Source organism: Marmota flaviventris, chromosome 17, assembly GCF_047511675.1.
Source record: "Marmota flaviventris isolate mMarFla1 chromosome 17, mMarFla1.hap1, whole genome shotgun sequence".
NCBI classification, from domain to species: domain Eukaryota; kingdom Metazoa; phylum Chordata; class Mammalia; order Rodentia; family Sciuridae; genus Marmota; species Marmota flaviventris.
The window spans coordinates 8091694-8106310 of record NC_092514.1 but is presented as its reverse complement, the minus strand read 5'-3'; the positions used below and the strand labels follow the sequence as shown (position 1 = coordinate 8106310).

Here is a 14617-nt window from a genome sequence, read left to right as displayed (position 1 = left end):
GCAATAATAATAAATAATTATCAAATCAGGATACAAGATACACACAAATTAACCATATTTCCATATTACCAGCAATAAACACCTGGCAACTGAAATTTAAAATATGATACCCTCATTGTAGGCTCAAGGGGGTAAAAGGGTCAACTTGTTTGAAAGACTGTGCTATCAGAAGAGAGAGCCAGGGTCCCCTGTTCCCACCAGGCCACACAGGAAGCTGTTCCCCAGACGAGGGTCATTTCACCCTGCTCAGCCATTCAGGCACTCAGAGGTCACTCCAGCTATGGTACAAACAGGCCAGGCTCCTGCCCCTGGGGGCAGCAGATCATGGTGGCAGAATCATGTAACTGGGTTATTTATTTATTGGTCCTGGGGATTGAACCCAGGGGTGCTTCACCACAAAATAAAACCCTTCTTATTTGATTTTGAGACAGCATCCTGCTAAGTTGTTGAGGCTGGCCTCCAATCTGTGATCCTCAGCCTCCCTGGGCCTTGCTGAGGCTCCTTCCTCATTCAGATGCCACCTACTGGCTCTGGTGGTTCTTCCACAGCTGCCGCAGGCCCCCGTCGGCCAAGCCTTCCAGAACAAAGAGGTGGATGTTCCCATCTAGCAGGTGGAAGCCGGTCAGGATGTCCAGATGCTCCTGATGCTGGATGTTGACCCGCATCTTGAAGGCTGGGAGGATCTGCTGGACAGTCCTGGTGGGGTAGGAGTCCAGCTCCAGGGCCTTGGCGTTGATCAGGAACAGCTCTTTGGCACTGAACACAAACATGATGTGGCCAAAGTGGCTGCCCAGGAAATCCACACCCTGGGCTTTGGCCCAGGTCCTCAGAGGCACTGCCACATCCACTCGCAGTTTGAGCAATGAGTTGGCCTCCAAGTAGTTTCCAGCGGGCATCGGGTTGTGCTGGAGGACCTCGGTGGAACCTCAAGACCCTCCTGCATTGGCTGCCCTGGAGGCCGGGGGTGGCCTTGGGCTCACAGCGCTGGATGGGGACCACCAGGTTCAGGTACTTGTGGCCAAGGAGGAGGTCCGTGAAACTGACCCGGGTGACTCCGTGAGAGTCCCAGGTCTTGTTCTGAGACTGGAAGGGGTTGTCCTCCATCTCCTTGGAGGAGATGAAGGACTGGATGTTCCCATGGGAATCCAGGGGGTCCTCCCCAAACAGGGTGGGCCTGCAGGAGGACTCGTCTGACTTACGGTCCCGATCGTGGACTTCCACCACCATGGGGGGACCCTCCAGGTACTCCCGCAGGTCACTGGGGTGTATGGCTCCCAGGCAGATGACATTGATGTCCTCGAAGTAAACATGGGTCCCGTGGGGCCACTCCTCAGTCCTGTGCACCAAGGTCTTGTGGAAGCGGTACCTGCAGTAGAAGGGGGTGCACAGCCTCTGCAACAGAACAGGCCCATGGCCACTCACCATGACTGTCCCTCTGCCACCAGGAAGGAGGCCCACAGCCGCTCACCAGTGACTGTCCCTCTGCCACCAAGAATGGAGTGCCCACCTGGGACCCTCACACCCCAGGGCCATGCCTGCAGCCCAGGGGCCTCAGTTTGCCCTGCTACAAAGTGTCCATGGGTAACCCACTCTGCAAGGTCACTCCAGGACTCTACGGCCCGGTGTCCACAAAAGCACCACCAGGTAAGAAGGTAAAATACAGAAAAAAATTTCGAGAAATAATGACTGGGGATGGGCTGGGGCTCAGTGGCAGAGCGCTTGCCTGGCACGTGTGAGGCCCTGGGTTCCATCCTCAGCACCACAGAGAAATAAATAAATAAAATAAAGGCATCTGTCCATCTACAGCTAAAAATAAAATAAAATAAAATAGTGTCTGAAAATCTCCTGAATTTGTCAAAGGACATTAACTTGTAAGTTCTAGAATCTCAGTAAATCCCAATTAGATGAACTCAGAAATACAGGCCCAGACACATCCTTATGGAACAGATTAAAAGCAGAGATAACATATTAAAAACAGCCAGAACATCATTTCCCATGTGTATATATGATCACAGGACCTCACTCTACATCATGTCCAACCAGGTGAATGACAAGTCATACTCTATTTGTCAGAATTTTTGCATTCTGCTGTCATGTGTAACTAATTAGAACAAATAGAAAAAAATACAGCTCTCCCACTCCTTGGTTTATACCCAGAGGACTTAAAATCAGCATACTATAGTGACACAGCCACTACAGCAGCTCAATTCACAATAGCTAGACTATGGAACCAACCTAGGTGTCCCTCAGTAGATGAATGGATAAAGAAAATGTGGTATGTATACTCAATGGAATATTACACTGCTTGGAAGAGTAAAATTATGGCATTTGCAGTAAATGGTTGGAGTTGGAGACTATCATGCTAAGCGAAATAAGCCAATCCTACAAAACCAAAGGCCGAATGTTTTCTCTTGTATGTGGATGCTAATTCACAAAGGTTGGGGGCCCCTGCAGAAGAACAGTGTTACCTTAGATTCGGTAGAGGAAAGTGATGGGAGGAGAGGGGATGTGGAGATAGGAAGGATGGTAGAATTAAACAGACCTTATTACTGTATGTATCCATGTGACAATGTACAATATGATTCTGCAATATGCACACTCAGAAAATGAGAAATTACATCCCACCTACATATGATTTATCAAAGTTCATATATGCATTCGCCTGCCATGTACAACTAATTTAAACAAATAAAAAATCAAAATAAATTAAAAAGTGGCCAGAGAAAAACAATGAATTACATCCATACAAACAGTCCAGGACATTCAGCATCTAAATAACAGGAGCTCCAAAAAGATGTGGGGAATGAAAAAGAAATAATCAGTGAGATAATACAAGACAACTGCCCAGCACTGAAAGAGCTCCTGAGTCCCCTGGCTGAATGTTTCTGGAGGCAGGAAGCACCCCCAAGAAAAGTCTGCTGTCTCCAGCCAAAGGACCAAGAATGGGGTGGCCTAGCAGAATAGAAAACTGTCAGGAAAATGATCACCCTACCCCAGACAAACACCTTGGAGAAAACACAGCCCACTGCCATCTGCAAAGGCCGAGGGGGTCGTCCACCCGGACGTCCACCTCCCCCAACTCTAACGGGGTGCCCTGGCCACTCCCCGGCTGGGAGCCAGGACTTGGATCAGCATCCATGGGCAATGTAGCTCCCTGTGACTACCGTGATGTCACTGAAGGCCAGGCAGGGAGCAGGCCTCTGTGATCACCCTCTGTCCAAATAAGGTCATATTCTGAGGTGCACAAGACGAAGATCCTACAAGCTTTAAGGGAAATATAAAATGGGACATATATCAAGGCCCAACACAGAACATTAAAAAAAAGTGATGGAATGATTGCCTTCAAAACTCTGAAGGAAAACTAGAATTCTATACCCAAACTATCTACCAAATAGAAGGATAGAATAACCCACGGTGGGTCGGGGGGTATTCCATTGATCTTTTCTCAAGAGGTTACTGAAGGATGTGCCCCAGCAAAACCAAAGGACAAACAAATGAAGAGGAAGACGTGAAGTCCAAAAGACAAGAAGATCCAAACAGCAGAGGGAAGAGGGTAAGTATGCAGCGAGGTGCTGCTGCTGTAACAGGAAAATCCATGGGTTCCTCTTTTTTTAATCCCAGTTATTTTTTTTATTTGTTCTAATTAATTACACATTACAGTAGAATGCATTTGGACGCATCCTACATAAATGGAACCTAACTTCTCATTCTTCTGGTTGTGCATGAGGTAGGACCACACCAGTCATGTATCATATACACACAGAGAGTGATAGCATCCACCTTCCTTCCCACCCCCTGACCCTGTCCCCTCCCCTCACTCCCCTCTGTCTAATCCAGTGTACCCCTATTCTTCCCTATACCCCCCCATTATGAATCAGCATCCTCATATCAGAGAGAATGTCCAGCCTTTGGATCTTTGGGATTGACTGATCTCACTTAGCATAACAGCCTCCAGCTCCACCCCCATGGGTTCCTGAAGAGAGACTGGAGACCTCCATCTGTACAGCACCTGTGACATAGTGAGAGGCCTCAGATTTGGAGGCTCCTAGTTAGGAGAAAATCATAGGATTGAACCCAGAGGCACTCGACCAACCCCTGAGCCCCACCCCCAGCCCTATTTGTATTTTATTTAGAGACAGGGTCTCACTGAGCTGCTTAGAGCCTCACTAAGTGGCTGAGGCTGTCCTCCATCTTGCGATCCTCCTGCCTCGGCCTCCTGAGCTGCTGGGATGACAGGTGTGGCCCATTCTTACCTGTAATTCCTGAATAGGCACAGTTTGTGATGGCAGGCAGAAAAAAACACAGTCGATCCTTATGATCAGGGGGTTTAATTCCAGCTTCTGCTCCTCGGTCATGATAGGCACTTCAGCTTTCAAAGTCAAAACGCAATCCAAAATGTTGGCCGACTTCTCACTGCCCCGGCTCTTGACAGTTTGCAGTCCTGGGGTGAAATTCACACAGTGGTTTAGACCACCCCAGACAGGCACAGAGGGATCAAGCAACCAGAGAAGGGCTAATGACAAAATCATACCAAAAAATAAAATTTATTTTAAAAAAAGAAGAATCAGGAATCACCCACAAGCAGCAGGTTATATGTCAGTTCCTCAAACTGAAGTCCCAATGAGTCTCTAAGAGAATTGAATTTTGTTTTTTTCTTTTTTTGTACCAGGGATTGAACCCAGGAGCACTTAACCTCTGAGCCACGTCCCCAGCCCTTTTTATATTTTATTTAGAGACAGGGTCTCCCTGAGTTGCTCAGAGCCTCACTAAGTGGCTGAGGCTGGCCTCCACCTTGCGATCCTCCTGCCTCAGCCTCCAGAGCCACTGGGATTCTAGGTGTGCACAACTATTGCTACCGTTACACACACATTAACATTGTACATAATATAGTGTTGCTTGCTGTGTTTGCTCATCCCGGTTTTTTCCTGGCTCATGTCCTTAGACGCCAGGTCCTCATTACAAACAATGATGCAGTGACTATCCTGTGTCCCTGCGTTTTTCTAAGGTAGAAGCCAAGGAGTGGAAATGGCACAAAACTTTTTGTCCACTCTCTATTATATATATATATTTTAAATGTAGAAAATGGTTTTGAGGTGAGGCAGCTAACTCCTTTCCAATCAAGGTGCACCTTGGAAAAATTTTCAAGAATGAATGGGAATTTGCTGACCTGGATACTGTGGCAGAGACACAATTTTATTGCTTTCCAAGTGGCAGGATTTTATTTATTTATTTTGGGGCACTAGGGATGAAACCCAGGCGTTCTCAACCACTAAGCCACATTCCCAGCATTATTATTATTATTATTATTATTATTATTATTATTCTGAGAAAGCATGTTGCTAAGTTGCTTAGGGCCTCGAAAATTGTTGAGGCTGGTAGCAAACTTGCAATCCTCCTGCCTCATCTCCCAAACCGCTGGGATGACAGGCCTGCGCCACCACACCCGACAGGATTTGATATTTAAAAACCACAAATGCAAGAGTCTGCCCATCTAGTAGACAAGGATAGTGGAGCCTCTTGCTCCAAAGTGGCTGGATAACTGCTCCCAAAGCAGATAACAGGTGGACACCATCATGCCCATTCAGGAATAGAGACTAGCAGTCACCCAAGAAGTAGGTTTTTCTTTCACCTTCCAGAAAAGTGTTCCAAGACATCAAAGAGACTAAAAAGACTTAAAAGCAACCTTTCAAGTTCATCTCGGCCAGAAATGAAACTCAGGTTCCCAAGGCCAATTTCCGAGGCAGGTGGAACTGCTTTCTGGGGAGTCCAGTCCCCCAGCCTCCAAGGCGCATGTGCGCACACAGCTCTAGGAGATCCCAGATCATCTCAGTGGCTTCCCGCCCCTGGGCTGTCCCTCACCTTGTCCCCTCTCCCGCTAAATCCGTTTCCTCTTCTTTTCTAGTTCCCAGATGGGGCTCTCTGCACCACCAAGGCCGAGGGAGAAGCCTCTTTGGGGAGCTGGTGGCTGAACTGTTGGGGCGCAAACGTCTCCACGCAGAGTGGAGGGTGGGGACCGAGCCACTCCGACCGCCCCAAAGTGGAAGGCAAAGAGCTGAGGCCGGGGAAGGCCCGGAGGGGCTGAGGACACGGGTGCGCCCAGGTCGCAGGGATCCCTTCAAAGTAACTGAGGTCAACCCAGGGTTTCTGGGCATCTGCCGCTGGACACGATCCAACCAGAAGGCCATCGCCAAGCTCCTCCTTTCGGGAAACTCGGGGGCCGCCCCTGGAAGTGGCGGGGCGGAGGAACGGGAGCAAGGGAACCGAGGGCCGCCGCTATGGCGCCGGCCGGCCGGAGCACGGAGGAGGCCAGCGCGGAGCACGCACTGGCTGCTGAGCGCCCTGGCTCACCACTATGGCCTGGATTGAGGCGTGGAGAACAAGATCTTGGTGCTGGCCACCGGCCTGGACCAGTACCTGCAGGAGGTCTTCCACCACCTGGACTGCCAAGGCGCCAGCCGCCTTCCGCGCGCTCTGCGCCGTTTTGGGGCTGCGCGCGAGGGTGCCGCCTCCGGGGAGGCCACCCGGATGCGATCCCTGTTGACTCTGGGGATGGGACCTCCTCCAGGGATGTGGCCGATGATGGAGACTCGGAATCCCAGGAGGAGGCACGTGTGGCGCTGCGCGCGGAGCCCCCGGAGCTCACCTTCCGCCAGTTCCACGCGCGCCTCTGCGGCTACTTTGGCACCCGCGGCGGTCACCAGCTGCCCCGAGGAGCGCTCAGCAAACACATGGAAACGCAGATCCGCCTGCGCCGCCCGCGTCGCCTCCGCCGTCAGCACCCGACCCGGGTGCAGGGTCCCGACGAGGGTGGCCCCGAGGGCCCGGAGGGCGAGCGCGTGGCGAGGCTGGAGGAGGAGAACAGCAGCCTCCAGGAGCTGGTGGAGGACCTGCGCGCCGTGCTGCAGGGCAGTGACGCCCGCTGTCTAGCGTTGCAGGTGTGCACCCGCAGGCTGGTGGTCAAAGTGGTATCCTGGGTGGCATCGGAACTGCAGGCTGGGCCCAGGGTGGGCAGAGGACGAGGGAGGGACAGCCCCACACCATCCCACCCCCTTTCAGCCCACTTGCTTCCTGTGCCAATCCTGCTCCCTGCCACTCCTATCCCACCGCCTCCAAACCTGCCCCAAACAACCATCCCCAGATCTCTGTCCCCATTTCTGTCCATCTTGTCCACAAGTGAGGACTGAATTACACTACTAAAACACTCAGAAGATGGACACATATCAAAATAATTATACTAAATGAAATAAGTCAGACACTAAAAATAGTATCAAGTAGTTTGATTTATATAAGTTCTTGATGATTTGAATTTAATATACAAGGACAGCAGGAGAAGAAGCTTGGTTGCCTGAGAATGTGGAAATGGATCCATTGGATAGAATAAATGTGTGTATATAATTTTAAGTATATCCCAATGATGATATTAGAAAATTTCAGCTATTTAAACAATCTTTCACTTAGTGGACAATGACTACATTACAAATGTAAGAGCTACCATTTAACATTTTTTCACGTTGCCAGCATGTCACACTAGACTTAACTAAATAGAAAGGAGAAAAACACTCTTAAAATAAATTGGACACTCCAAATCTTGTGTTTATGAAACAGCAATGACCACACTGGGAATCTCAATTAGGGACCTGAGCTCTATGCAGAGCTACCTATGAACACCATCTTCACCACTACTTAAAAACCTTAGAGTGTTTTCTTGTGAAAGCAATTGTGGTGAGCAATAAACTGTTAGTGTCTCATACTGGTTTCTCTTATTTATTTATTTACTCCCTTATCATTTTTTGGCAGAAAACCTATTTAGTGTCCTCCATGTTTTGAGATTGTGGAACTGTTATTTTGGTAGGTCTTGGTTTTATTTGGAGGGGATGGGGATATAGAGCTTATATAATGCTCTTTGGAGCAGACAGGGGGAAGAATGGAAAGAGTCTCCCCACCCCGTGTTTTCAGGGATGTGCTCTAGGTGGAACCATCAAATTCCTGGGGGCCATGGTGAAGTTGAAACCTTTTAAAAATAACTTTGAAGAATTGACAATATCCCTATGAAATTTTCCTGTATAATCTGAAAGGCCTTAAAACTTGTCTCTGACATGTGGAGAAACAGGATGAAGCTAAAAAGCCAACATAAAAACCTGAACACTAAAGACATTTTTAAGTGAGAAGATCCAGTTTTACAACTACTAATTTTCAACTGTATTGTCTAGAGCCAAGTTCAGTTGCCAACTGCTAGAGAACCTTTGAAAACAAGCACATGTAGATGATATAGCTAACTGAATATTTGGAAAGCACAGGGTTTGGAGTTCCTGGGCAGAATATGTGTGTGTGTTCAGGCCTCCAGGGATTTGGGGGGAAGAAACATTCTCCAGGAAAACACTTCTTGCTACTCTTCAGTTCCCCATGCTGGCTAATGCCAGTAATGATGCCAGTTTGAGTTTGCTGATGGAATTTTATAATCACTTGGATTAAAGTCAACCTTATGTGCTGAGAAACTTACACATCTGTGTGTTCTGGGATAGTTGATCCAAATCATCAGTTACTTCTTATTACTTTCCTTATTCCTTCATTTTCAGTGGTGATTTTCACACTGTTAGGAATAGAATCCCAATTTCAAATTAAAGTCTAGAACTCTGTTGTCCAGTACAATAACTGCTGGCTCCACGTAGTTATTTCTGTTACAATTAAATTAACATAGATTAAAATCTCAGTGTCTTATTTGCACCATCCATTTCCCATGCTGAACAGCCTCTTGGTGACTAGTGACTCTTGTACTGGGTGATGCAGATACAGGATATTCCATCATTACAGGAAGTTTTATTGAGCATTTCAGATCTTGAATGGAAACTCATAGTGTGACTCAGATAGAAGAGAAACTTCTCAGGCTGAGAGGCTAGGTTCAGTCCCCAGGAATCTATTTCTGTCATCTATCTCTATCTATCTATACATACATATATAAATATACATACATGTATATACGTGTGTGTGTGTGTGTGTGTGTGTGTATCTCCATTCAAGTACCAAACTAACAAAGCACTCTTGAAAAACTCTGGCTTATGTCTTGGGATGCTGAGGCAGGAGGACTGCAAGTTCAAAGACAGCCTCAGAAACTTAGCAAGTCCTAAGCAATTTAGTGAGATTCTGTCTCAAAATAAAAACACAAAAAGGTCTGGGGATTGGCTCAGTAGTTAAACATGCCTGGGTTCAATCCCCAGTACAAAAATAAATAAATAAAACCAAACCAAAAATACCCCCACAAACTTCTGGATTAACACAGAGTAACTACTTACGCTATTCATAATTTTACACACACATTATGTGTGTGTGTGTGAGTGTGTATATAAACATTCAGTATGGCTAAGAATGAAACTTTAAAATTAAATACATCAAGATTTATAAAACATGCTTTTTGTTTGTGGGAGCAGTACTGGAGATTTAACCAAGAGGTACTGGGGATTCAACCCATGGATGCTTTACCACTGAAGCTACATCCCCAGACCCGACTATTTGACTTTTTATTTTAATACAGGGTCTTGCTCAATGGCTGAGGCTAGTTTCAAACTTGGAATCCTCCTGCCTCAGCCTCCCGAGTCACTGGGATCATAGACATGCACAACTGTCAGCAAAAAATGCGTTTTTGTTTATTTCAAAATGGCTTACCTTAGGAAATTATACATTTTCCCCAAGAAATGCTATCATTTAAAACATCTTAAAACAGTTTTTAGACTGTCTGCCAAAGTCAGTTGCAGAGATAAACAGTCCATTTTTACTATATATCAATTTGAATACTATAATGAATTAATGAAAAGAATGCTGGATTACCTGCACATGTGATCTACTGTACTCATATCATAGATATGAGTAACTCTTGGCTGTTGGAAAATTTTACCTCAGAGGATGAGAATATGCTACATTCAAGAATATTTTGTTTTTAACAAAGAGTGCTCTGTCCTCTTGAAGGCATAACCTGAAGAATGCCAAATATTTAGGAGTTTCATAATTTCATAAGCTTGCTAGGGTATCACAAGTTGAGAGGCTTCAGCAACTGAAGTTTAGTGCCTTGTAGTTCTGGAGGTTAAGAGTTCCAGGTCAGTGTGTCAGCAGGGTTGGTTTCTTCTGAGGGTTGGGAGGGAGAACCTGGTGCAGGCCTTTCCCCCAGGGCTGGTGGCTTGCTGGCATCCTTCCCATCTGGTAGAAGCATGCCCCAATTGTGCCTTCATCTTCATATGGTAATCTTCTTGTGTGTGTGTGTCTTCAAACTTGCCCTGGGTGCCCACTTTTCTCCAGTTTGACTTCCTAACTTTATCATATCTTCAACAAACCTATTTCCATTTCACATTGTTTGGTTTGGAGATTAGGACTTAAATATGAGTTTGGGGAGGATGCAATGTAACCCATAACAAGAATTATAGAAATAACTTGTTTATTTTAAAAGAATAATCAAAATACTTTTTTGTCATTCCACACACAACTAAGAAGCATTGTGTTTGGATGCTGTGATTTTGTATGTGTTATGTTTGGCAACATCCGGCTTCTGTGAAAAGGAAGGCATGAGGTGTAGGTTAATTGAACAAACCACTATTGGGTCATAATTTCTAGGTCCCTCTGATTATGCCACATCTTTTGTTCTAGATGTGAACTGAATACCGTGTTGATGTTGGTTAGTGTCTGTCATGGTACAGTCAGTTAACAAATACAACAAAGTCATGATCGGTCCATAAAACAAAATAGTACTTAATTTTTCCAAGATAGTAGTAAGTGCAAACATAACTGTGGATATTCATATACATAATAACTTACTATTAGGCATTTAAAAACAGGTAATTACAGAATAGATATATGTAGGACATGTGAATTGAAACCCATCAATTTCCTTAGTGTGAATTTAATACATTTTTTCTGCTTTTTAGAAGTATTAGGTCAATATTGAAAATTATTGGGTTATAACACTATAGTATAACTTCTACTTTAGTGATTAATATTGAGGATGTGATTATAGCCAACACTGAGCTCATGAGAAAGGCAAAAGATGAACCAGTTTACTGAATCTACCTGAAAAGTCTGAATGTGGATAAATTATCTTTATTTTTACCTTATTAGCTGAAAAATGTTTAAATTAGCATTTAATATACTGTTCTTGTTGTAAAAAAAGTTCATTTTTACATTTGGCTTAGCTTATTTTCACTAATAGTACTTTATAATGGAACACTTTAATTTTAGAATGTCTATAATGGAAAGATGGAAAGAAGCCACACTTGTGCATATGTGAATTGAAAACTCAGATTATTTTGAATATTTTTGTATTTTTAGCAAAAGATTTTACCAGCTAGCTGACATTGTATGTTATAAGATGTTCTTTAGACACAGATTTCTGGCCAAGGAGAAGGTTTATTATATCATAGTAATCTTATTTTGCATCTCACAATTAATAACAGACACTTACATTGGCAATGATATAGTACATAATTATATGCATAGTTGACTTACAAAAGTGGATCAATTAATAACTTTATGGCACAAGTACAATTAAATCCATAATTAAAAATAAAACTTAATTCCACTTTGCCCTGGAGAACATATGTTTCCTAATTGCAGTGTTCCAGAGATCATCCAGTAGGAAGGTGAGTGTGTGTGTGTCTAAAAGAAGAAATAAGTGAATAATTACTGGAGGTATTTAGAATGTTTATTCTGAAGTTTAGAATACTCAGGGGAGATATTTCAGATGTCTTAAAATATTTCAAAGTTCATAATTCAGAACAGGAACTAGACTTATGTATTGTTTCTCCAGGGGCCAGAAGTTACAGGAAGGAAATTTTGAATCAATAGAAGGAAGACCTTGCTCATCAAAATCTGTCCAATTGTGAGACAGGTTATCTTGTAAAACAGTGAGTGTCTCATCACTAAAAATATTAATGTCAAGGTCAGGCAACAGTGTCATTGGTGGTATAGAAAGCGTTTTTAAATTAAGAATGAATCCAGACTAGATGAACTTCAAGGCCCCTTTTATCTTTCATATCCTGTAAACTCAGACAAGAACCAGCTCTCTTTCTATAATCTTTCTTCAGTAGTCTGAAATTAAGGAAATAAATCATCTTCAACCATCTGGTGGCCTGCCTGGTCCCTGACCCAATATTATATGACACATTTTGAAACCTTTGAAAAATGATAAGAGCAGAAATATAGCAACAATTGCACATTTTAGAAAGATTCCCATCATAGGTATTGTTAGGTTTGCCACAGAACTCCTCACTCCTCAAATAGCCATCATAAGCTACACACTTGTATAAAACTATCAGCTTAAAAATCACAGATGAAACTATTGCTGACCCTCAGTTTGGTCCCAGTCATTCATTCATCCAAAATGTCTTGTGATTGTCTCCCGAGTTCCACATGCCTTTCTAAATGCTGGGAAAACCTGAAAATATTGCAGACAGAAATCTCTCATTATAATTTATGTTCCATTTTGCCATAGAGACATTTAACATGGGAAAAATGTAATAGAAAATAATTACATGTGGTAGTATAAAATTGAAGATTCTAAGCAGGGCAGTGGGCAGGACTTTATTGGCAAGGGAGCTATTTGGAATAGACAGGAATAGACTGTCTTAGAAGAGAGTATTTGACCTGTGACCAATTTGTGAGAAGGAGCCAGCCATGAAGAGATTTGAGGAATAGTATTTTTGGCCTAGGGAACTGCAGGTACAAAGGCTCACCATCAGGGCCCAGAGTATTGACTATCTATAACCCTGTTGTTTGGAATTGTCTGTATAACCAGGCTCTCTAAATGCCAAGTGTCAGATTTGGCCTCAGAATAATGTCAGACTCAGAGTTTAAGTTGGTAAATAAGGGATCTACATGAGTTTCCAGCATACCTATTACTAAATATCACATCCACCTTGATCTGGAGAAGAAAAGTGGAGAGATAGAAAGTAAAATAAAGGAGCCAGACAGAAAACAGGTGTTTGTATGGCAGGAATTTCAAGACTCTTTCCCATGGACATGAGCTATTCTTGGATGAACTTCAAGGGACAAGTGACATAGCCCATTTTAGTTTTTAATATTTTATAAGTGTTTTGTCACATCCATTACTTTCACCAACTTCTTTTAGGAACAGTTGCAGTTTTTAATCTCAGATGGAAAAAGAAGAATAAACAGCTCCTCAAAGGACTGAAATGCCATTCTGCTCCTCTCTGTGTCACTTCAAGAAAAATAAATGGAAGTAAACAGGCTAAAACAGCCCTGCTTCCAATGGACCCACTCACAATAAAAGGCAAAGAGGAACAGAGAGTCAAGCAAATGCATCTCCAGAGACACATTTCTTTGTTTTGTAGTTAGAAATAAGACTGCTGCTAATATATTGACAGCTTGTTGTGGTTTAGATCTAGAATGTTCCCCACAGGCTCAGACTAAAAGATGTGTTCCCCAATGCAGCAATTTCCAAAGATTAGGCTTTTACAATGTGATTGGATCATGAGGCGTCTAGCCTTATAGGTGGATTAATCCATTTGATGGATTAATAATTTGGATTATTGGGAGTAAGATTTTATTGGAAGGTGTGGGAAGATGTACAGCCCTGCACTTTCCTCTCTCTTTTTCTCTTCCTCTCTCTGCTTCTTCTTGACTACAAAGAGTTGAGCAGCTTCCCTCCATTACACCCTTCCAGCATGTTGTTTCTCAACCTTGGAGTCAGCCAATTGTGAACTGAAACCTGGAGTCAAAACCATCTTTTCTGAAATAATGAAACAGTGTTCAGAAGTGAAAAGATCAGAATTTGAGACCTTAGGATAATCAGTGGGTTAATCCATTTTGTGGATTAGTAATATTAGAGGACTACTGTACTAGATGGTAACTCTTGGCAGGTGGAGTAAGGTTGGAGGAAGTAGGTCCCTGGGGGCATTTCCTAAAAGGTGCATCTTCCCTCTTTCTCTTCCTTTGCTTCCTGGCTGCCAGGAGCTTAGCATCTTTCCTTCACCACACCCTTCAGCCATGATGTTCTGTCTCACCTCAGGCCAGAGCCATGGAGTAGGCCAACATGGACTACACATCTAAAACTATGAGTCAAAATAAACTTTTTACCCTCTAAGTTGTTTTGGATAGTGATTTTGGTAAAGGCAATCAAAAGCTGTCTAATGCATCATGCCTGCGGCTCATCCTCAAGAAGAATTAACTGCTGTCCCAGTGCTCTCAGGAGGAAGAGCACACTGAGTTATCATATTGATGTCCAGAAGCATTCCTGCGTATCTGGCTGTACTCTCATTCTCCCCGAATCCTTGGATAAATCCTACAGAATAATTCTTGAATTTTAGTAGTGTATGCTATGAATCCCTCCCCATCAACCCCTGATAAATACCACCACTAGAGACATTTCTCCCAAATTTCTTCAGGGCCCAGAAATGAATTCATTTGGGCCTATAAAAAATAAAGAACTTTATGCTTTGAATATACACCTGGGTGCTCTGCCTCTGCAACTGATTTTGAAAACAGACATGTTTCTTTCTCTTCCTCTCTCCCTGTACCTCCCTAATCTCTATCCCTCCCTAATCCCAGGGGAAACAGGATTACCTTTCTTCCCAATTTTGAGCAGAATTTATCTGTCACTGTGTACACACCCACCACA

General features: G+C 43.9%; 1 protein-coding gene and 1 pseudogene across 1 annotated transcript; one reads left to right on the top strand and one right to left on the bottom strand.

The window, feature by feature from the left end:
• Positions 1-521: 521 nt before the first annotated feature.
• Positions 522-1425, bottom strand: LOC114079712 (uncharacterized protein FLJ43738-like). The gene is given in 2 exon segments (XM_027921060.2): positions 522-921; positions 923-1425. Coding segments are annotated over 2 exon segments (903 nt in total).
• On the top strand, positions 840-7750 carry LOC117794596 (EF-hand and coiled-coil domain-containing protein 1-like; annotated as a pseudogene).
• Positions 7751-14617: the final 6867 nt, after the last annotated feature.